The sequence below is a fragment of the Hemitrygon akajei genome, chromosome 1 (assembly GCF_048418815.1).
Source record: "Hemitrygon akajei chromosome 1, sHemAka1.3, whole genome shotgun sequence".
Taxonomy (NCBI): Eukaryota; Metazoa; Chordata; class Chondrichthyes; order Myliobatiformes; family Dasyatidae; genus Hemitrygon; species Hemitrygon akajei.
Genome location: NC_133124.1, coordinates 31,872,372 through 31,895,758, shown reverse-complemented (window position 1 = coordinate 31,895,758; position 23,387 = coordinate 31,872,372). Strand labels below are relative to the sequence as shown.

The following is a 23,387-nucleotide window of genomic DNA, read 5'->3' as shown; positions in this document are numbered from 1 at the left end:
CCCCAGCTTAAAGGCAACAGCAAACTTTTTTAATTGGTGCAAGATAGAGAAATGAAGTATCTGTGTTCTTAGCAATTTGAAATGATGCTGTGTATTGTTTTTTCCCAAAAAATTTGAATTGTTACTTACTTGCGTTTAAACTTCTGAAGATGTGTTGGGGGGAGCAATTGGAAAAGGGGATCCTAAAACCTGAGGTATTCACTAAATTCTAGAAATACTGAGTGTGCCCCTTAGACACCACCCAAGGAGTTTAAACACTCCATTGTGGTTCTCATGGAGTCTGGCACAGCTGGTGAATCTGTCCATTGAGCATGAAATTGGATCATGTTCAGTTTTGTTTTTTGAATGGATGTATGTGGCTGTAAGGGAATAAAGTAAACAATGGACAATTTGGTCATGTCTGCTTCTGTGACTATAGATACATGTGCTCGTTTTGACCAAGCATACATTAAGTGTACATTAATTCCATTTATGTTCATTTTGTTTAACCTCAAGGATGTGTGCTTGGCCCACTGCTGTACACTCTACACCCATGACTCTGTGGCTGGGCACAGCCCAAATGCCTTTGATAAATTTGCTGATAACCCAACTATTGTTGGCAGAATGTCAGGTGATGGGGCATACAGGAGTGAAATAGATCAGATGGTTCAGTGGGGTTGCAACAACAACCTTGGTCATGGATGCCAACAGCATCAGTAAGACCAAGGAATTGATTATGGACTTCCGGAAGGGAAGTCGGGGGAACACGCTCAGGTCATCATCAAGGGATCAGCAGTGGAAAGGGTGAGCAGTTTCAAGTTCCTGGATGTCAGTGTCTCTGAGGGTCTATCCTGGGCCCAGCATGTTGATGCAATTAGAAAGAAGACATGACAGTGGCTGTATTTCATGAGGAGTTTGAGTCAACTTGGTATGTCACCAAAGACATTTTCAAATTTTTACAGATGTGCTGTACAGAGCCTTCTAAGTCATTGCATCACCATTTGATTTGGTGGGGGGGCACTGTGCAGGATCGGGAAAAACACTGCAGAAAGTTGTAAACTGAGCCAGCTCCATCATGGGCATTAGCCTTCCCAGCATCTAGAACACCTTCAAAAGGCAGAGCCTCAAAAAGGTGGTGTCCATTAAGGACCCCCCCCCCCACCCCCAATCACCCTGGACATGTGCTAGAAGGAGAGATTGGACACCTGGGTGGTTTTCTCTGGAGTGGTGGAAGTTGAGGGTAGATCTGATTGGTTTTTAAGACTGAAACATAAAAAGAATGGACAGCAAGTATCTTTTTCCCAGGGTTGAAATGTCTGATACCTGAGAGCATGCATTTCAGGTGAGAGATTCAGAAGAGATGTTGAGTAAGCTTCTGAAGTGGTGTGTTCCTGGAATGTGCTGTTTAGGGTAGTGGTGGAGGCAAATACGATGGAGGTGTTCAAGGGACTCTTAGATGAGCACATGAATGTGCAGGAAATAGAAGGATATAGATATGGTGTAGGCAGAAGGGATTGGTTGGTCATTGATGACTAAATAACATAATTAAGGGCATGTTCCTACACTATACTAGAGTCATAGAAAAATACAGCACAGAAATACAGCCTATTTAGTCTGTACTGAACCATTTAAACTGCCTACTTCCATTAACCTGTACCCGGACCACAGTCCTCCATACCCCTACCATCCATGTATCTATCCAATTTTCTCTTAAATGTTGAAATCAAGATTGCATGCACTACTTGTGTTGGCAGCTCGTTCCACACTCTACTGTTCAATGTCCAAACAGCACCCAAGGTCAGTACTGAATCTGCGGTTCTGGAACTGAAGCAGTGCTTGGACGAGCTGTGCCATGGGCCTTGCCTGTATTCTTCCTGTACTGGCATTAAGTGGCAGGAACCTGAAACTTCACTTCTATGGACTGAGCACAGGTGCTCTGAGGTAAGGATCATTCCTCCAACATTAAACACTATATTAGAAGAAGTGCAAATAAATCACTGATTCACCAAGAAGGAGTGTTTGGGTCTCTGGATGGTAAGAAGATGAAAGGTGAAAGAGCAGATGTTCCACTCCTGTGGTTGCATGGATCTATAATTAATAGAGCTGTGGGCTTATAATGGATGACTTTCCCCTGAGATGGAGGTAGGGAAATGCAGAAAGGGAGTGGAAGAGACATATTGAATAAAATCTTTGAAATTTACTTGTTTTCTCCACATCAAAAGTGCAGCTGTGAGTATTTGCATGTGCCTCAAGCTACACCTGTCTTTTGTGGGATACGTGGAATGGTTTTTGTTTCATTCCTACTCGCACTTGTTTCATTCGCGCCTTTCTTTGACTTGGATGGTGTGTGGTTTTTGAATTTTGTTTTTAAATCGGCTCTTGTTTCTTTAGATTGTCCGAGTTTAATTTTACCACCTTTCACTTGCATTTCCAAAACAAGCCATCTGAGTTTTAGGGTTCTAATTATGGGTTCCTGGACTACTTGTGATCCATTGTATGATAGCGAGTTTAATTTTTTTCATGGTTTTTGAACATGCCCTCCCTTCCTCTTAAGTTATGGTGATCACTGATTCTGATAATCCCACTAGTGGGCAATTTTAGTTGAGACAAAAGCCTTCCTGCCACCTACACTTTTTACTTGAGGGGAGGGGGTGCATTGTTGTCAATAACTTTATGTAATGAGTCTGGCATTTGTTGTGTGGGTTACATGGGATTAGCAACCAAAACAATTTAAGTGTAAATCTGTAGATGCTGGAAAGGTGACTGTAGCCAGCAGCCTATTTTAAAAGAAAATGTCTTGATTGCTATGCTCATCTGTTTTCTTAAAAGCTGAAACAAATGATTTTCTTTCTTGCCTTAAAGCAAAGATTGGCATTTTACCTGGCAGTTTCTCTGGTTTAGAGGGAGGAGAAAAAACTTTTAAGATTATGTCCATTTAGTAAACACCAGTCCTTCTGAAGTTACTCAGTTTGACATTTCTGTCTTTTGAATACCGGTAATTAATGTCAATAGAACCAAGAACTGATAGGATCCTTAGTCTATGAAAGTTGACCATTTATGCAAGAACTCGTTAAGGCTGTTCTTCTGTGAACTTTGAGCAATTTATTTTACATTGCAAACATTCTTTTTGTTTAACTTTAAAGACATTTTTAAATGGGATTTGCAATCCTACAGGATGTTCGTGAAGAAATTGAGTTACTATCTAGCATTACCTTGAGTGGTATTGCTAATGTAGAGTTAGGTAATTGATAGTCATTGATAATTTAACAAGTGTGTGGTAATTTAACAAGTGTGCAGAAAGGCAATTTATTAATCCTTAATCAATTGTTTTAATCATGGTAGCAAGATGCACTAACTATAGTTTGCAAGGCCAGTAAGATCAACAAGAGTAGGCCAGATGACTGTTCAAGTACTCTCTGCCATTAAATTGGATTGTGACTGATTTTTATCCTTTTTAATCTTGTCCTGCCCAATCCCTATAATCCTAACATCTTTCTCTCAATAGTTCAAAGTGTTTAGAGTGGATTTATCATTAAAGATCACAGCTCTCTTTAAAATAGAACTGCAAAAGGTCTTTGTCTCACTTATTTTCAGTCATAAGTGTCTTACCCTTAACCTAGACCCTAGATCTAGCCATTTCACTGGAGGAAAGTTACCTTGGTGTTCTTCCTATTTTTCAATCATATTTCAATGAGTTAGAGCAGAACGTGCCAAGTTAGAACAATTTTTCTTGAACAAACTTGTGAGCCCACTGACCCTTTTGCTATATATACTACCTCTGGATGGAGAGACCAAACTGTAGTTTGCTGTCAAAGGTATTTTAAAAGAAGATTTCACAGGTTAAACCTGTATCTGGTGCTCAGGTGCAAAGATTCCATGTGTTTGTGTATGTTCTTAACATGCTGTATGTGGAGATAATACAGCATTTTGTGGGATAATGTTCAATAACGTTAAAGCACCACCATTTTGGTACATTTTCAGTTTATTCCCCAAGGACCACGAGTCTCTGGACTCCAAAAGATGTAGTATCTTTGAATATTCAAGGCAATGGGGTGGAAAATTATTAGGGACAAGTAGGAATGTGAAGTTATAGTTGTCAGCCACAGTTTTATTTCATGGAGTAGGCTCCAGCTGATACCCCATTTTCAATGTTGGGCTTCCTTGCTCCTGGACTCCATTCCCCAACTTGCAATAAGAGTGATTTTTACTTGCTGCACCTGCATGTCTGTTTGTTTTTTTTCACAGACATGCCCCCAGGTCCCTTTGTTTCGAGATATTGAAAGCTGCAACTCTGGAAATGTGAAAGAAGAGAAAATAACAAGGGAATTCTAAGATCTGTGATGAAAGGTCATTGATCTGAAACTTTATTTCTGAACAGATGCTAAGTGATGTAAATATTCTTGGCATTTTCTGTTACTTATTGCACCATTTAACCTTTTCTCTTCAAATTCAATGTTCTCACTTTACCACATTATATTGTCTGCCTTGTTTTCATCTGTTCAGTCTTCCTCACAATTTGCTTTCCCATTTGTATTGGTCGCAAGCTATTAGTTATTCATATTTGAAAATGGGTTAGCTCCAACAATTAAGCAGATGTAACCGACAAGTTAAAATCTGTCAACCTTGTAGTAAAAACACAGGATTCTGCATATGCTGGAAATGTAGAGCAACTGGAGGAACTGACCAGGTCAGGTAGCATCAATGGAAACAGTCGACGTTTCAAGCCAAGACCCTTGATCAGGACTAGAAAGGAGGGGGAAGATGCCAGAATAAGGTGGTTTGTGGGGGGGGGGGGGGGGTGGAGGAAAGGGACAAACTAGAAGATGATGTGAAGCCAGGTGGAGGAGAGGGATAAAGAACGGACCTGGAAGGTGATGGGTGGAAAAGTAATCTGATAGAGGGCTAGTCATGGGGGAAAGGGAAGGAGGGAGGCGCACAAGAAGTGGACAGGGAGAAGAGGCAAGAGGTCAGAGTGGGAAATTGAAGAGGGAATGGGAGGGGGGTTGGAGTCACTGCAAGCTGGAGACATTGATGCTCATGCCATCAGGCTGGAGGTTACTTAGATAGAATGAGGTATTGCTGAATCATGGAGGAATCACTCCCTTTGTGAATCCCTTTCCCATTCATCCCTCCTAACACTTATCCCTGCAAGTGGAAGAAGTTCACCTCCTTCCTTGCCTCCATTCTGGGTCCCAAACAGTCCTTCCAAATGAGGCAGCTCTTTGCCTGTGAATCTGTTGGAGTCATCTGCTGTACCCAATGCAGTCTCCTGTACATTGGTGAGACCTTGGCATGGATTGGGGGACTGGTTTGTTGAGTGTTTCTGCTCCATCTGCAGAAAAGTTCAATTTCCTCATGGCCAACCATTTTGATTACTATCCTGAGTCCTGTTCCGATGTGTGGTCTGTTGCCCCCTCTTCTGCCATGAAGGGACCACTCTCAGATTGGAGGAACAACCTCATATTACGTCTGAGTAACCTCTAAATTGATGGCATGAGCGTTGATTTCTCCAGCTTCCAGTGATTTTTTTCCCCCTCCCATCCCCCTTTCCTTTCCCTCAATTTCCATTCTAGCCTCTTGCTCCTTTTCACCTGTCTCTAGTTACCCTCATCCTTCCCTTTTTCCCGTATGATTTGCTCCTCACTCCTATCGGATTCATTTTTCTCCAGCCCTTTGTCTTTTCCACCTATCATCTCCCAGCCTCTTAGTTCATCTTCTTCCACCCCCCCACCCCCACCATCCACTGGCTTCAACTATTACCATCTAGCTTGTTCTCCTTCTCCTCACACCCCCCCACCCCACACCTTTCCAGTTCTGATGAAGGGTCTCAGCCCAAGACGTTGATTGTTATTTATTTCCATAAATGTTGCCTGAACTACTGAATTTCTCCAGCATTTTGTGTGTTGCTCAGTAATTTGTGTACTTCACTTTCTTGCCTGTCACTTAGCAGTGCTATAAGAAAACTGGCTATTTCAAGTCCTAGAAGGCTTTGCCTTGTGTGCAGAATTTTTTTTTCTATGGAAATGAATTTGCTCATAAAATTAGTACAAATAAGCCATAGCCGCATTTGTTGTCGGTCACATTCTGTTGAACAGCAGACTACCGAATGCAGAAGGAAGTGGATAACACAACTTTGCAGCTGTATCTATTGCTGAACATATTTTGAAATGGAGACAGTCCCTCTTGCATAACTCTCCATTCATGAGAAGAGTCCTTATGCCAATTTTCTGTAAGCCAGAAATGTCTGTTTTCTGTAGCTACCCATATCATATCACATGCACTAGCTATTCTCTCAAAAAAAACAAATTTTAATTGAAAAGATTTACAAATTGTGTGGATGCCTTAAACATCTGATTATATACCCTTTTATAAAGTTTGTGAATCAAGATCTGTCATTTCTTTATCAGCACTAACATGATGGAAAGACTGCTTTGTCTTCTACACATTTCTGGAATGTGAAAAGTTTTAACCGGCTGAGGAAAGATGATGCTGATTAATCTTAAATCACATTTTTGGATTTATCACTTGACTAATAGTTCACTTGTCAATGTGATTCACTGTCACTGTTTGTCAGAAGTGTGGAAAAACAAAGCCTTTATTAGAGCAGTAAATCACTATTTCCCACGCTCCCATTGTTCTGTTTTTATGACAGTCTTCATAATGAGTCCTTCAGGCTCTTTTTATGACTGAGCATCGTTTAGGAATTTTAATGAATAAATGTGACACTTGGGCTAGGATATCAATACTAAACAATATTTCTTTTGTTTCAATACACCTGTACTATGGAGTCTTTTTCCTTTATTTAAACTTGTCCAGAATTTGTTGCCTAATTACAATGAAGCTGTTGCATTTACCAAGGTGCCGTTAGTTAATTTCTGCTGAGTTGCTTGTTCCACTTCCTCAATTGTCCACTTAATTGGCTGAGGGTGTTCTTTATGCGAATCAGGATGGCATGTGGCTACAGTAATATCTGTACAATTGCTTTGACTGAGTCTTGACAGTGCAGTTCCAAGTTAGGACAAATAGCTGGATAATAAAGTTACTGGCCTAGAATATGGGTGTCAATTGAAATTTCAGAAGCTCTGCTCACATGGCAGTGTTTAAATCCAGGCCAGCATGTCTGCAAATGTATCACTGCAGTAGTGAAGTTTGGAGTACCTGTGGAATCTGAGCCCTCCTTAGTCAGGGAAGCTATCAGTTCTATTTGTCCAGCTAGTAGTGGATAGCAAGTAGCACTTGTGTCCTCTTGGTGTTTGTGACTAATTTAATATTGCTTTAGTCTAACATGTTACCTTTTTGAGGAAAGCATCTTCCTACCATTATTTCTCACCAGTTATCACCTGCAGAATACAATAACTCAGACTTTTTCTTAAACAGCCAAGATAGTGCGGGCTGTGCCATGCCTGCATAGTGAAGAATATTGTGGTTGTGCTGAAGAGGGGATACTGCTCTACTTGTTGGGATTTATTTTGCTGTATTTAGTCAACCAGGTCCCTTTTATTGTGGCTTGCTGCTTTGACTATTAAAAGCAGAGCTCTTGCTGGAGGAAGTGCTGGAGCAGAGCCACACATGTCTGAAGAGGGGGCCTGATTAGTTATAAGTTCATGATTTTTAATTAAATAGAAGCTAGGCAATGTATTCCACTACATACCAAACCCTGAGTTGTTAGCTTGAAATTTTGCAGAATATTTGTTAAGTTTTAGTTCTGAACACTTCTCGAGTGGTCTTAATCACTGTCTTCTGTTATCATTGTTCATTCTAAATTAATTTATATAGCAAACCCAAACCATTGAGTCCTGATAAAAGGGTCCTGACCTGAAATGTTCTTCCATAGATGCTGAGTTCCTCTGGCATTTTGTGAGTATCTAATGCTTCCTCAGGTTAACTTGTAAAGCCATGTGGAAGAACTTGACCACATCTCATCTCAGTGCTGGATTTCACCAATCTTTTTTTTTCCTCCAGGCACATGATTGCTAATGTTTGAACATAGCATCAAAGCTAACAGCTAAAAATCTACCATATTTTGTCCAAAGCAGTCAGCTAAATCCTGTGTGTTTTTCTGTTTCATTGCAAGCTGGTCCTACCATAACAATGACACTGGAATATAGCCATATCATCAGTTAAAGTGATTAGTCGAATTCCGATGTAACTTTGGCTCCAAAAATCACCTTGCCTTGATGTTTAGTTAACATCAAAGCCAGAGTATGATCGTATCATGTGGTATACAGGATTAACTTCCTACTGGGTTGTAATAATATGCAAACTTAATGCCACCTGCTGATTTGGATCAATTGATGGTAATTCTTGTGATATTAAGTATTTTAAGTATTTCACATGGTTGGCTGTGTTCCAACAGCCAGAAATAAACCCTTTTCTAAATGTCTGTGGAATAACTGACTTGATGTATTAACTTGGTCAGGCAGCTGTATGGTACAGATAAACTGTGTTTGGTGTTGCTCAAGGAATTTGCGTGGGGGAAGACATTGTGATTTCTCAGGATTCCTGATAGTTTGCAAACTGCATACGTTTGCATTCTACATCAATTTTTTGGTCAATTTTAAAAATATAATTTTCTTAAACTTAAGTGCATTTCTTCTAAATTAAATTTAAATGTCCGAACATTGTTTGCTCAGATTTCTTCTGTGTGCCAGGTTTCAGCACAAGGTGATCTGTAAGTGCTATATAGAAGTATGGAAAGATGGCACTTTCTAATTTGACCCAGAATCTTGTGGGTTTAATGACTAAAGCAGTACCCTCCCTCTGCCTCTAGTCAGGCTTCTGTGAGGCTTATCTGTTTCAGTGTACAGGCAGTCCCCAGGTTATGAGCACTGAACTTAAGACACCCCTATATGAGAATGAGTTCTGATGTTATTAAGTTCAGAAGACCCAATGTACATGCTGTGATTGTTCCAACAGCAGAACTAGTTTCCCCTCTCCACTTGTCATAATTGTTTCTCATCTTTCCTGTAGCGTTTGATATAATTTTTCACATTAGTGTGGCAGTATGGTTACCATGTTGAGTTTTAATGGCAACATTCTGATTTGCAGATAAAATTGGCTTAGGCATGTCTAAAACAAATCTTGTCTGGGGATGACCTGTACTCACATTGGGTGGCTTTATTTTGGGAGAGACGGCTGGGAGTAGGGTATTGCATGAATAACTTTACATTAAAGGATGAGCTTCAAACTAGTTTACCAAGACTGGGTGCAGTTTGGGAATGTGGACTCAAAACTTGCATGTAAGGATGTTTGATGTCATTGTCACCAAGCAAAAGGTAAATGATTTGTTACTCAGCTAAGACTCCCAGGGAACTAGATAAATATGGTGCACATCTGCTGTTGGATTGATCACTTTGGTGCTATTAAGCCCTATGCTCGCATTAAGAAATCCCATGAGAATGGCTGTTCGTAGCTAATTGCTTCCACTTCTATTCCTGCATTACAATCATCAAGCATAGCAATAGTCAGCTAAGGTTTGAGCCTCTTGAGTCAAGTTTTGTGTCAAATCTGCTTGTGTAACCTTGAAGAGAGCAAGAAAACATGAGTCTAAGTCTGTCGTGTCATGATGGAACCCTTTGACTCAACTGTGATAATGTAGTTTATATTCTTCACGCTTTGTGACAGTGCAAGAGTTGAACACTGACTATGGTTCGCATAACTGCAGCAAAATGTTAATAATGGATCTTGCTGCCTGTAGTGTTTTTAGATAGATAGATAGATACTTTATTCATCCCCATGGGGAAATTCAACTTTTTTTCCAATGTCCCATACACTTGTTGTAGCAAAACTAATTACATACAATACTTAACTCAGTAAAAAATATGATATGCATCTAAATCACTATCTCAAAAAGCATTAATAATAGCTTTTAAAAAGTTCTTAAGTCCTGGCGGTAGAATTGTAAAGCCTAATGGCATTGGGGAGTATTGACCTCTTCATCCTGTCTGAGGAGCATTGCATCGATAGTAACCTGTCGCTGAAACTGCTTCTCTGTCTCTGGATGGTGCTATGTAGAGGATGTTCAGAGTTATCCATAATTGACCGTAGCCTACTCAGCGCCCTTCGCTCAGCTAGTCATTGTTCTTTGTAATCATGATTAAGCCTCAAATGCCTTTGGCTGACTGCAGCCTTCTAATTACAAATCTGCATTGCCGCTTATCATGGTGTTGACGATGTTTTATGATGTGACAGTGCCCATGGTTGCAGAAGGGGTCTCTGAATTTGGGAGCATTGCCTAACATTACTGACTTTTTTAAAAAAAAAAACTGTTGTGGTCTTCTACATCTCAGGTCCACTCAGTATAACAACTGAGCAAGCTTGGTCAGCTGAGACCAGTACTATGAATGGGAGATGACTATTGAAAGTGCAGTCGATCCTTTTGGGCGCTCTCAGCAATTTAAACTCTGGGACAACAACTGCAAGTTTTGCTCTTTTTTAAAAAGTCTGCCCTTATCATGGGTGGTTCATCAACACCTGGAGGGATAATTTGGAATCTTTGTAGCTCTCCTCTACTATCAGATTACTACTTCTCCAGTTCTAACCTTTCCCACCCACCTGGCTTCGCCAATCATCTTCCAACAAGCCTCCTTCACCTCCCCCACTGCCTTATTCTAGCATCTTCCTGCCTTCTCAGCCTTGAAGGTTCTTGGCCAAAAATGTCAACTAGTGGCCATTGATGGTGCCTGACCTGCTGAGTTCCTCCAGCAGTTTGTGTGTGTTGTTTAATATTTGCTTTGTTTATTTGAGGTTTGCATGAGATGCATAGAGTGTTCCTTAATTCTACTTATAATTGGGTATCTTAGTATTTCAGGTTGAGTTCAGGTACGGGTGATTTAATCCCAGATTAATCACATAGACTGTTGATTGTGGCAAGGTTTCAATGTTATGGACTATGAAGCAAAGTCAGGCAGTATCTTTTGAAACAGTGCATCCTCTCTGATTTAAGCTCTGCTTTCCATGTATATTTTGAACAGAAGGTCAGTAAAATGACACCACTTGGTACCTGTAACAGATTAAACTCATGGTAATAACACATCAGATCAGCCTGCCTTAAAGTGACAGGCTCAGGAGTCCATGACTGTATCCTTCTATTCAGTTTGGACTAGTTGGCTGGAGTATTTGCAGACACCTTTAACCAGTCCTATTCCAGCTTTAAGATGATCTGTACAGTTGCTGATATTTACTTTTATGAACAAAATAAATGTTTGTTCCAATAGCTGCCTAAATGTGACAAATTATCTACAATTAACTGAATCTTTTGTGCATTTTCTCATGGCCCTGCCTGAGGGCCTGCTCCTACCATGCTGCAGCACAGAACCCTTTTGAAGTTTAAAATAGTAGATGTAATAGGGTGGAGGCAGAATGAGGATGGTGAAATCTTAAAACAAATGGTTGGTCGGGCAGCATTGGTACAGAACTGAAATGCTTAATGTCATTATTGACATAAGTATCTGAAAGCTCTGTAACATTCAAGATCTTGGGTGGGGATGAAATGGAATGCTGAAAATGGGCAACAATTGACTCATTTTGTAGGCTTGATTTGAAAATGTTGAATTTGAGACCAAGCGATTGTAAAATGACATGTTTGAAGTTGAGGTCTTGCAAGAGGTCAGAGTTAATGTGGGTGAAGATTTTAAACTCTGATGGCTAACCAAGCCATATCCCAAACTGGGTTTTGAAATGTTTGTATTTCAGTCTTTCAGATTTTTAAACTATTAAATGCGCAATTGTTAGTCAACTAAATTGTATTAATCCCAATTAACTCAAAATTTGGCTTTCTTGAAGTGGTTTCTCTCATGAATGGAGTTGCTGATTCTGTGCCAAAAAGTTTGTGTTCCTGTGAGGACTCAACACCAGAGAGTCATTGGCAAACTGCAGTTAACATGGTTAGAAAGCTTCATTATTGTGGGAGTCCTGAACTTCCTGATGTTATTAGTGAATAGAGATACACAGCATTAACTAGTCAGGATTACAAATTAAGTACCTAGTATTGTACTGTTTTTTAAAAAAAATCCTGATAGTTCTGTCTGCACCCTGTTTTTATGCCATTTCAAACTTTGTTTTCACATGTGCTGTTGGTATAATTCTCAGCATTTTTGTGCACTTGCCAAGCTATTAGCTAATCATACATGCCAGCAGCATTTGGTGTCCAATTTTATTTAATGCTTTTTATTTTAAGCTAGAATTTTGGTCATGCAATGATGGCTCATGACACTAATTCTTTGAATCTTCAGCATTTATATGCATGATAACCTCTTGGAAAATATATCTAAGTGTCTTCCATAATTGTCTTAGACCCTCCCCATCCCCAAAAACCCTACCAATATGTTAGGTTAGTTATTTTGGAATGTTTTTGCAATAATTTCCCTGGGGTTTGCATTGGATGTGGTGTTAACTTAGTATAACTGATCAATAAATGGATTGTTGTTGAAAATATTGAGATGCTGTTGGGAGTTCACCTTTCATGAGTTTTGACCTGTCTTTTATGTTCAATGGCCTCTTGTAATTTAATGACAGTAATCTTGTTAGGTAAGTGCTTAAACAATAAATGGATATGATTGAGGAAAATTGTGTTCAGAGGTGAATACTGCTTTCCCATCTGAAGGAAACCACTTAACCTTAGTATTTTTAATCATTACTTTAAACTACAAATTATGTTATTGTGAACCACGGTATATTTGAAATGAAGTGTTTTTTTTTCAATCATCAACATTGATCATTTGCAACAGATTTTAGAAATAAACTTTAAATACTTCTATATATTTCAGCATGAGAAGTAAGCAGTAAATAACCCCAAATCAAAGCCTAGGAGTCATCTTCACTGAGTAGACTTTTTTTTCCCCTTCGTTCTCCAGACCTTTTCCATCTATGGCAGTGCCATTTTTAATTTTAAATCCAAGCATCCCTATCTATTTACAATTTGGGCACATGCAGATGTTGAAACTAAAACTGACTTAATTCATAGGAGCTGTCACAAGCTGTTCTAGGTAATCAGCTCAATCATAATCGTAGAAAACTACAGCACTGAAGCAAACCCTTTGGCCTGTTAGTCCATGTCAAACCATTTAGATAGATAGATACTTTATTCATCCCCATGGGGAAATTCAACATTTTTTCCAATATCCCATACACTTGCAGCAAAACTAATTACATACAATACTTAACTCAGTAAAAATATGATATGCATCTAAATCACTCTCTCAAAAAGCATTAATAATAGCTTTAAAAAAGTTCTTAAGTAGTTTACTTAAATACATTGAGTCCTAACCCCGGCACTTTAACATATCTTACTCCTGGCGGTTGAATTGTAAAGCCTAATGGCATTGGGGAGTATTGACCTCTTCATCCTGTCTGAGGAGCATTGCATCGATAGCAACCTGTCGCTGAAACTGCTTCTCTGTCTCTGGATGGTGCTATGTAGAGGATGTTCAGGGTTTTCCATAATTGACCGTAGCCTACTCAGCGCCCTTCGCTCAGCTACCGATGTTATACTCTCCAGTACTTTGCCCACGACAGAGCCCGCCCACACTCTTGCCACTGAGTGAAGAAGTTTCCCCTCATTCCCCTTAAACATTTTATCTTTCACCCTTAACCCATGACCTCTAGTTGTCGTCTCACCCAACCTCTGGGGGTGGGGGAATCCTGCTTGCATTTACCCTATCTATACCCCCCATAATTTTATATACTTCTAAATCTCCCCTCAATCTTCCATGCTCCAGAGCATAAAATTTTAACCTTTTCAATCTTTCATTGTAATTACTTCAGCTGCTTTGGGAGCAGATGTGGGACTCACTCTGGTTCGGGATGCTGTTGGCTTGCTTATATTGTTTGCTTGTTTTTTTTTCCTCTTTCCCTGAACTGTGGTTTTTGGTCTTTCTTTTATTGGGTTGTTTGGGTCTCCTGCTTTGTGGCTGCCTGTAAGCAGACAGATTTCAAGGTGCATGATTTATACACTCTTTAATAAATATGCTTTGAACTCTCGTAATATCCTTGTAAATCTACCCTGGAGGTAGATGACCAAAACTGCACAAGATACCCCAAATTAGGACTCACCAATATCTTGTACAAGTTCAACATAATATCCTAATTCCTGTATTCCATACTTAGCTCTACGAAGGTAATGGTGCTAAAAGCTTTCTTTATGACCCTATCTGTGTGACACTGTTTTCAACGAATTATGGACCTGTATTCCAAAATCCTTTGCTCAATCACATTGCTCAGTACCTCACCACTCCCTGTGTAAGACCTGGCCTTTCCAGAGTGCAACACCTCGCATTTGTCTGCATTAAATTCCAGCAGCCATTTTTCAGCCCTTTTTTCCCCCCATCTGATCCATATCCCACTGCAAGCTTTGTTAATTTTCCTTGCTGTCCATGTCACCTCCATTTTGGTGTCACCCACAAATTTGCTGATCCAGTTAACTTCATTGTTGTCCAGATCGTTGATATAGATGAGAAACAACTATAGATCCAGCACCAATCCCTGTGGCACTCCACTGGTCACAGGCATCCAGTCGGAGAGGCAACAATCTACTACCACTCCGTGGCTTCTCATGCAAAGTCAGTGTCTACCTCATCTTGAATGCCAAGCCACTGAACAGTCTTGATTGACCTCCTATGTGAGCCCTTGTCCAGTCCCTTGCTGAAGTCCGTGTACATTCTTGATTGGCCCAGGGTATGAAGGGATAAAGGGAAAAGGCAGGAAATTCGGGTTGAGAGGAGAGTTGCATCACCATGACCTAATTCTGCTGCTATATCTTGTGGTCTTGTAGACAGCCTTCATTGCCTTGCCTTCATCAACTTTCCTATTAACTTCATCAAAACTCTAAGATTGGTTAGACACAATCTATCACACACAAAGTAATGCTGACTGTTCCTGTCTATCCAAATGCTCATATATCCAGTCCCTTAGAATACTTTAAATAACATGGAAAGAAACATGGTAGTTTGCCTCCCATGTGCCAAGGTCCGAGGTATTTCTGATCGTGTCAACGATATCCTGATCTGGGAAGGTGAATAGCCAGAGGTTGTCATATACATTGGTATCAATGACATAGGTAGGAAAAGGGAGGAGGTCCTGAAAACAGACTATAGGAAGTTAGGAAAGAAGTGATAAGCAGGACCTCAAAGGTAGTAATCTTGGGATTGCCATTGTTAGAAACAGAAATATAGCAAAATAAGACAGATATAGATAGGTCTGATTCTTTTCATTGGCAGCCTTTTTTAACATCAGATTTTTTTTTTAACTTTCCCATGCTCTGTTTCTGTCCAACTTTTGATATGTTGTTCAGTATCTGAAAGTACAAGAAATGACCATAAAACCATTTTTTGCAATTTTTTGGGAGTAGGGGTATTTTGGCGCTATATTGGCAGCATTATTGTTCCCTAGTCCTGCTATGCCTGTCTTTTATTCTGACAGGCACATACAAGCTTTGTACTCTCAAAATTCACTTTTAAGGCCTCCCACTTATCAAGTACACCTTTGCCAGAAAACAACCTGTTCAATCCACACTTGCCAGATCCTATCTGATACCATCTAAATTGGCCTTTCTCCAATTTAGAATCTCAGCCTGAAGACCAGACCCCTCCTTTTCCATAATTAACTTAACTAATAGCTTATGATCACCAGATGCAAAGTGCTCTCCTACACAAACTTCTGTCACCTGCTGTGTCTCATTCCCTGATGGGAGATCAAGTTTTGCACACTCTCACATTGGGACTTCTATGTACTGATCGAATCCTCTCAGCCTTCTGAATGATCTGGAGTTCATCCAGTTCCAGCTCCAGCACCTTAACGTGGAGTGTTTGAAGTGCTTCCAGCTGCAGCTTCTTAGGTGTAGTCATCAGCCACATTGAAGGTCTCCCTACCTTCCCATAATCCCACAAGAGGACTATTCAGCTATCCTGCCTGACATTTCTACTGCTCCAACTGTGTAATTGTAAAGAAGGAAACAATAAATTAACTGAAAAAATCTACCTATAGCTTTTTGCCTTCTCTCATTCAAGCTTCTCCTTGTTGAAGCCTTGAAAAACTAAAATCTCAAATCCCCACTCGAACATTGCGCTCCAACAAGGGCCAATCCACTTGCCCCTATCTTATTTTTATTTGCCCTTGCTAATGAATCTGATGGCTCCGATCAGTCATTGTTCAAACACCATAGTTTCCATGAAGCTATGCATTTTTGCTGACCTGAGAGTTGCCTCTTCTCTCACTCCCGATCTCTGGCTGCTGTTCAAAATGAGGGGGAATGGCAACTCCTTGTCACAACTGCTGAATTTTTTAAGCAAAATAGTAAATCAATAAAATGGTATTTTTGAATTTCATCTTGGAATTAACTCATCTTTCTTTTAGTATGCCGGTATTGCAACAGGTAGATGAAGCCTGAAGTCAAAATGACTTCATTTTCTTAAAATGAATGTCAACTAGCAGGACAGAGAGAAGTGTCTCTAGGAAAGCAATCCATTTTCCTTTATTTTGACTTCACAAATTTGTAAGTCACAAATTTTACTGATCTTTTATATTGAGCAGTGAAGGAATACGTTTGCTCCCATCCCTTGTTGGATTTGTCAGAAGAATTTCTAACTGATGGCTTAGTTTACATCCATAAAATTAAATTCTTGATTTTTTTTTCTTTTAATTTTGACATTTGGGCAACTTGAAGTGTATAGCAAGAAGAATTTTATTTTCATGGCTGCTCTTGTCAATTTCATCAACTTTGCCTCCATTTGTCTCCACTCTTTGGTCCATTTTTGACACCTCCCTCTCCTTTTGCAATCTGTCTCCATTACTGGAGACAAATAGTCTACTAGCGTTCTTTTCTAGACCTATCAGTTCCTACAGCTATCTTGAGTATACCTCTTCCTACCCATCTCGTTTTTTTTTAAAGTACTATTCCATTTTAAGTCCTTTGTCTCTGATGAATCTGTTCTCAGGATGAGGCTTTTCTTTCCATAACATCAGGTGCCCTTCAAAGAATATGGTTTCCCAGCCTCCACCATTGATGGAGGTGCTCCAAATGCTCCACCATTTTTCAGACATCTGCTCCCTTAGCAGGGATAAAATTCCTCTTGTCCTCATGTTGAAATGCAGAGGCTCACGGGCTAACAAATATCATTCTCTTCAGCTTCTGCCATCTTCAATGGGATTCGACCACCAAATACATCTTTACCTCTCCACTTGCTGCTTTCTGCAGGTATCACTCCCTCTGATTCCCTTGTCCATTTGTCCCTTCCCACTACTTTCCCTCCTGCCATATACCCACAAACAAATGAAATGCTACACATACCAATTCACCACCTCCCTTACCTCCATTCAGGGGCCCAAACCCTGGTGAGGCAACACTTCACCTCCAACTTTTTTGGGGTCATCTACTGTCTCCAGCGCTCCCGATGTGGCCTGTTTTACATTTGGTGAACCCTGATGTAAATTGGGATGCCACTTTGAGCACCTCTGCTCCATCCACTGAGAAAAATTTCCCAGTAGCCAACTATTTTAATTCCTATTTCAATTCACATTCTGACATGTCGGTCTATGGCCTCTTCTTTTGCAGTGGTGAGGCCACCATCAGGGTGGATGAGCAAACCTCCATCCAGTAGCCTCCACCTGATGGCATGAACATTGATTTCTCCCTCTTCCCTCTTCTTGTATTCCCCACTCTGGCCTCTGACTCTTCTCCTCACCTGTCTGTCATCTTTACCTGGTGCCCCTCTTCCTTCCCTTTCATTCATGATCCACTCTGCTCTCCTATCAATTTTTTTTCTCCAGCCCTTTATCTTTCCCTCCATCCTAGCTTTACCTATCATCTAGTAAGTCCTTCCCCCCACCCCCTGCCAGCATTTCCCCCCCCCCCCCCCACCCCCGCGCCTCAGCTCAATTTTGATTGTCTATTTATTTTAATAGATACTGCCTGACCTGCTGAGTTCCTCCAACTTTTTGTGTATTGTTCTGGATTACCAGATATGTTGAATTTCTTGTTTTCTTTCCATTATCTGCAAATTAATTGGGCCAAGTTGTCCAATGTGCCAGGGTTTCTGGCATCCGTCAGCTTCTTTGAAAGACTGCCAGCATATCTACTATTCAGCCTGCATTAGACCAGAGAATTCCCCAAGTAAACTAATGGGCAGTGAATTTCCTGGCTATCAAGCTGGGATATCTCCCCGCTGAGTCTGTGCCAGGAATTGTAGTAATACCATTGAAATGTGTGAATGGCTGCTGTGAGGAGAGGCAGTGACATTTTCAAGCAACTTGTATTTTCAATGCCTTAGTTTATTGAATTTTCAGTCATTTGCAACTACCAAGGTCATTGACTATTTGTGCACCTGGGATGGGACCTTGTCAGCTCTCAAGACTATCTTGACTGTCAAGTTAGAACTAGCCTCCCAGTGGTAGATAACAAGAAACTTCATGGTTTAAGCACTACTGACTTGTTATTCTGGGGTAGTTGAAGACTTGGCTCATTGTCATTTGCTTTTATTGCTTTTGCATTTGGTTTCACCTGTTCAAAGTTTGCTAGTACTAATGCTTAATATGTTGGAGTACCTAGCCCAGTACTAATTTCTGACTTTTTCTATTAAAGACCACCAAGGCATTTCTTCCCAAGATGCTGGAAATGAATCATGGACATATTGTAACAGTCGCAAGCTCCTTAGGATTGTTCAGTACTGCTGGTGTTGAGGTTTGTCCATCTTTATATTGTGAAACATTTTAATTTGCTTTATTTTCCAGAAGATAAAGCTGCATATTGAAGTGTAATCATTCCATTTGAAATGTATCTCACTCCATTGGCCTGGTGTGTGAGCAGATCCTCTGGCTGAGACTTTCAAGACAATATTAATACATTTTCAAATGTTTAAATATGATCTTGAGTCCAACTGTTTATATTTTAGTACTTTTTTTGATCGGTGGAAAACTTGAATCCTATTATTGCTGGATTTTGAGGAATCTAAACTTCCAAGTGCCAATGGAAGAAAGACTTGGCTTGATTCAAAACACAAGGGCTTCTTCAGATGCTGGAAATCCAGAGTAACACACAAAATGCAATTGGCAGCATCTATGGAAATGAATTTATTTTAGTTGTAGATATAGCGTGGAATAGGCACTTCCAGCTCTGAGCCACTATGCCCAGTAACCCCCAACCACTTCCTCCCAATTAGCCCTAACCTTATCATGGGACAATTTACAATGACCGATTAATCTGGTACGTCTTTAGACTGGGAGAAAACCTATACATTCCATGGGGAGGAATGCAGGATTGAAATCTACTCTGGCCTGAGCTGTAAATAGTATTACGCTAACTGCTACACTACTGTGGCCCTTGCAGGGTCTTGGCCCAAAACATCCACTGTTTATTTCTCTCCACAGATGTTCTACCCTACCGAATTCCTCCAGCCGCTTGCTTTTTTTTGCTCCAAATTTCATGTTTGGAGTCTAGAATTGCTTATGCTTCATCACTCAAGTTGACCTGCTATTTTAATGATTTTTGTGCACACATTGCCCTCTGCCCCTAGGTCTTTCTGCATCCATTCCCCTTTCATAACTTTAAAAACTTTGGGTAAGACATCTGGACATAGAAATCATTCCAAGCTATTTGAGTTGCCCTCGTATGTATTAGGTTTCAATTTGATGTCACTCTGTGCCAGTTTGTTGAGCACCTTGGCTCCATCTGTAAAAAGTGAAACATCCCAGTGGCTAGCATTTCAACTCCTATCCCCATTCGTGTTATGACATGTCAGGTCATGGCCTCATCTCCTGCCATGATGAGGCCACTCTCAGGATTGAGAAGCAACTCTTTGTATTCCGTCCAAGTAGCCTCCAACCTGATAACATAAACATTGACTTCTCCGAATACTGGTAGCTTCTTTGTCATTTCTACATTCTGGCCATTTACCACTTCTCACCTGCACAGGATGACTCCTCCTTCCCTTTCCCCCATTATCCACCATCTTCCCCAATGAGATTCCCTTTTCTCCAGCCCTCTTAGGTTTTCCACTTATCACCTCCAGGTCTTATTTCATCCTGCCTCCCTCCCATCTGGCTTCACCTATCACCTTCGAGTTTGTCCTCCTCACCCTCCCCATCTCCTTACCCTCTTATTCTGACATCTTTCCCCTTTCTTCCAGTCTTGATGAAGGGTCTCAGCCCAAAACATCAAATGTTTATTAATTTCCAGAGATGCTGCCTGACTTGCTAAGCTCCTCCATCTGCAGAATTTCTTTTGTTTTTGTTTGGTGTTAATGCAGTGTTTGCTTGTGGTGTTACAAATATAGAGAGCAGATTGCAACCAACTTCCAAAGAAAGAAATAAACACTAGTGTAATGGAGCAAAAAAAAACTCAGTGGGCCAAGCAGCATCCTTGGAAATGGTTAGTAATGATTTCTACATGACCTTCCTAACATAAGGGCCACGTCATGCAAACCAAATGCCAGGTTGCAGGAAGTGCATATGAATCTCTGCCTCGGCTGGAATACAGCCCAATTCTAATACTCGACTTGCACAACACTAGATTAAGTTTTCATGCCATGACAGTGTTTCTCTTTATTCTGTATTATTATAATGATGATAATCTGGGGGGAGGGAAAGGAGTGCAGGCTAGGTGGTGGGTAATTTCCTTGTCTATTTGTCCCTCCCCACTAATCTCCCTTGTGGCATTTATCCTGGCAAGTGGAAGAAGAGTTACATCTGTCCATTCATCTCCATTCGGGGCTCTAAACACTCCTTCCAGATGAGGCAACACTTCACCCGTAAATGTGTTGGGGCATCTTATTGTATTGCTCCTAATGCGGTGGCCTCTACATTGCTCAGACCCATCATAGATTGCAGGACTGCTTTGTCGAGCACCTTTGCTCCATCCGCAACAAGCAGGAATTCCTGGTGTCCAACCATTTTAATTCCAGTCCCCACTCCCCACTCCCATTCCCATTCCGACATGCCAGTTCATGGCCTCCTCTACTGCCACAACAAGGCCACCGTCTGGTTGGAGGAGCAACATCTCAATCTATCTGGTCTCCAACCTGATGGCATGAACAGAGATTTTTCTAAACTTCTGGTAATTTTCCCTTTCCCTCGTCCCTCTTCTAATCCCCACTCTGCCCTCTTACCTCTTCTCCGTTAACTGTCAATGTGATTCCCAATGTCATTCTGCTATTCCTTTCTTTCATAATCCTCTCCCCTATCAGATTCCTCCTTCAGCCCTTGCCTTTTCCATCTATCTTCACTTCATCCTTCCTCCCCCACTGCCTTATTCTGCCCTCTTTCCCCTTCCTTTGCAGTCCTGAAGGGATCAGCCTGAAATATCTACGGTCTATTCCTTTCCATAGATGCTGCCTCAACTGTTGAGTTCTTCCAGTATTTTCTTACTCCTGAATTCCAGCATCTGCAGAATCTCGCGTTTTTATGCAGCTGCGTAGAGTTTAGTTCAATTTCACCTTTTAAATCAATTAGATTCACAACTCTGCAATAAAAGAAAGCACTAAGATTTAATGCACTTTTAAAATATTTGCCCATTGTGGCTCATCCAACTGGCTATGATAAAAATCTTTATTTTCGTTTATTTTCTGCTTCCATGCAACAGCAGTTCTTTTTCACTTGCACCCTTTCTTCTCTTGTCTCGGGGTTTAATTGGGCAGTGCCTGGGAATTTTCAAAGAATTTGCCAAGGATCTTTTGCACTTTGATTTGCAGTATTAGCAATTCTCTCATAGTTTGTGGGTTGCTAGTAACTTGTACTGATTGGGTTGTGAACCAAGCATAAACTTGGTCGAACATACTAGTTAAGGTGCAAACTGTTCTGATTTCTTTATTCTTGTGCCATTTAGGATTACTGTGCAAGCAAATTTGGAGCAATAGGATTTCATGAATCCTTAAGCCATGAGTTGAAGGCAACTGACAAAGATGGGATCAAGATGACACTAGTTTGCCCCTATTTGGTGGACACCGGTATGTTCCGTGGTTGCAGAATAAGGTGAGATAATTTGAATTATTCAGTTGAAGTTTAAATTGTATATTAGTGTGTGGTATTTACCTGGCACTGGCTGAGAAGCACAAAAGTTAGTCTATGTAGAAAATGTGGTGTTGTGCTTTGCATGTTGAAGAAAGTTCACATTCTGAAACTTCCCTAAAGTAGCTTAGAAGAATATGGTCCAAGACACTAGCTGAATGTTAAGACAAAACTTCAATAATCTGGCACACTAGCACTTAAGTGGACTGGCAGATTTTCCAGCTTGTTGTTTGTTACTCCTATTAGAAGTAATAATGCTTTTGATTTACTTCATTGGATGTTCCACCATATTTTCCAGTAAATGTGGTAAGTTGAATGGGAACGTGATAAATAAGGCCATAAGATATAGGAGCAGAATGGACTCAAAGGGCCATTTGGCCCATCGAGTCTGCTCTGCCATTCAATCATGGGCTAATCCAATTCTTCCAGTCATCCCCACTCCCCTGACTTCTCCCCATACCCTTTGATGCCCTGGCTAATCAAGAGCCTATCTATCTCTGCCTTAAATACGCCCAATGACTTGGCTTCCACTGCCTCTTGTGGCAACAAATTCCACAGATTTACCACCCTCTGACTAAAGTGATTTCTCCACATCTCAGTTCTAAATGGACATCCTTCAATCCTGAATTTGTGCCCTCTTGTCCTAGACTCCCCTACCATAGGAAATAACTTTGCCATATCTAAACTGTTCAGGCCTTTTAACATTTGGAATGCTTCTATGAGATCTCCCCCCTCATTCTCCTGAACTCTAGGGAATACAACCCAAGAGTGCCAGACATTCCTCATATGGTAACCCTTTCATTCCTCGAATCATTCTCATTAATCTTCTCTGAACCCTTCCCAATGTCAGTACATTTTCGAAAATAAGGAGCCCAAAACTGCACGCAGTACTTCAAGTGTGGTTTCATGTGTGGTTTCATAGTCCAAATCCTTGCCATACATTGTAAAATGCAACGGTCCCAACACCGACCCCTATTGGAACTCCACTGGTAACGGGCGGCCAGCCAGAGTACAATCCCTTTATTCCCACTCTGTTTTCTGCCGACCGGCCAATACTCCACACTACTGAACTGGAGGTACAGAAGTATCATTTTCAAATCTCTTAATATAGAACTGTTGAGATCCTTTTTCAACTTTTGTAAATGACATTTACTAATTCTTGGTCTTATTATTCCAAATAAAAGATAGAATAATAGAATCAATCTGATCAAAAAACTTATTAGTCAAAATAACAGGAATATTCTGAAATAAATATAAAAATTTTGGTTAAATCATCATTTTAACTATATAAATACGACCAACAAGTAAAAATGTAAGTGGACTCCATCTATTAAATGAATACTTCATGAAGTCCACTAAGGGAACAAATTGTAACACCTAAATATCTAAAAGAATCTATAACTTTAAAGGGAATA

General features: G+C 40.4%; 1 protein-coding gene across 1 annotated transcript in view; it reads left to right on the top strand.

The window, feature by feature from the left end:
* Positions 1–23,387, top strand: part of LOC140725254 (retinol dehydrogenase 10-like) — a 65,802-nt gene that overhangs the window by 31,268 nt on the left and 11,147 nt on the right. Inside the window, exons 2-3 of the mRNA XM_073040486.1 lie at positions 18,554–18,652; positions 21,791–21,936. Of these exons, the coding sequence (XP_072896587.1) occupies positions 18,554–18,652; positions 21,791–21,936 (245 nt within the window). The remainder of the gene's footprint in view (positions 1–18,553; positions 18,653–21,790; positions 21,937–23,387) is intronic.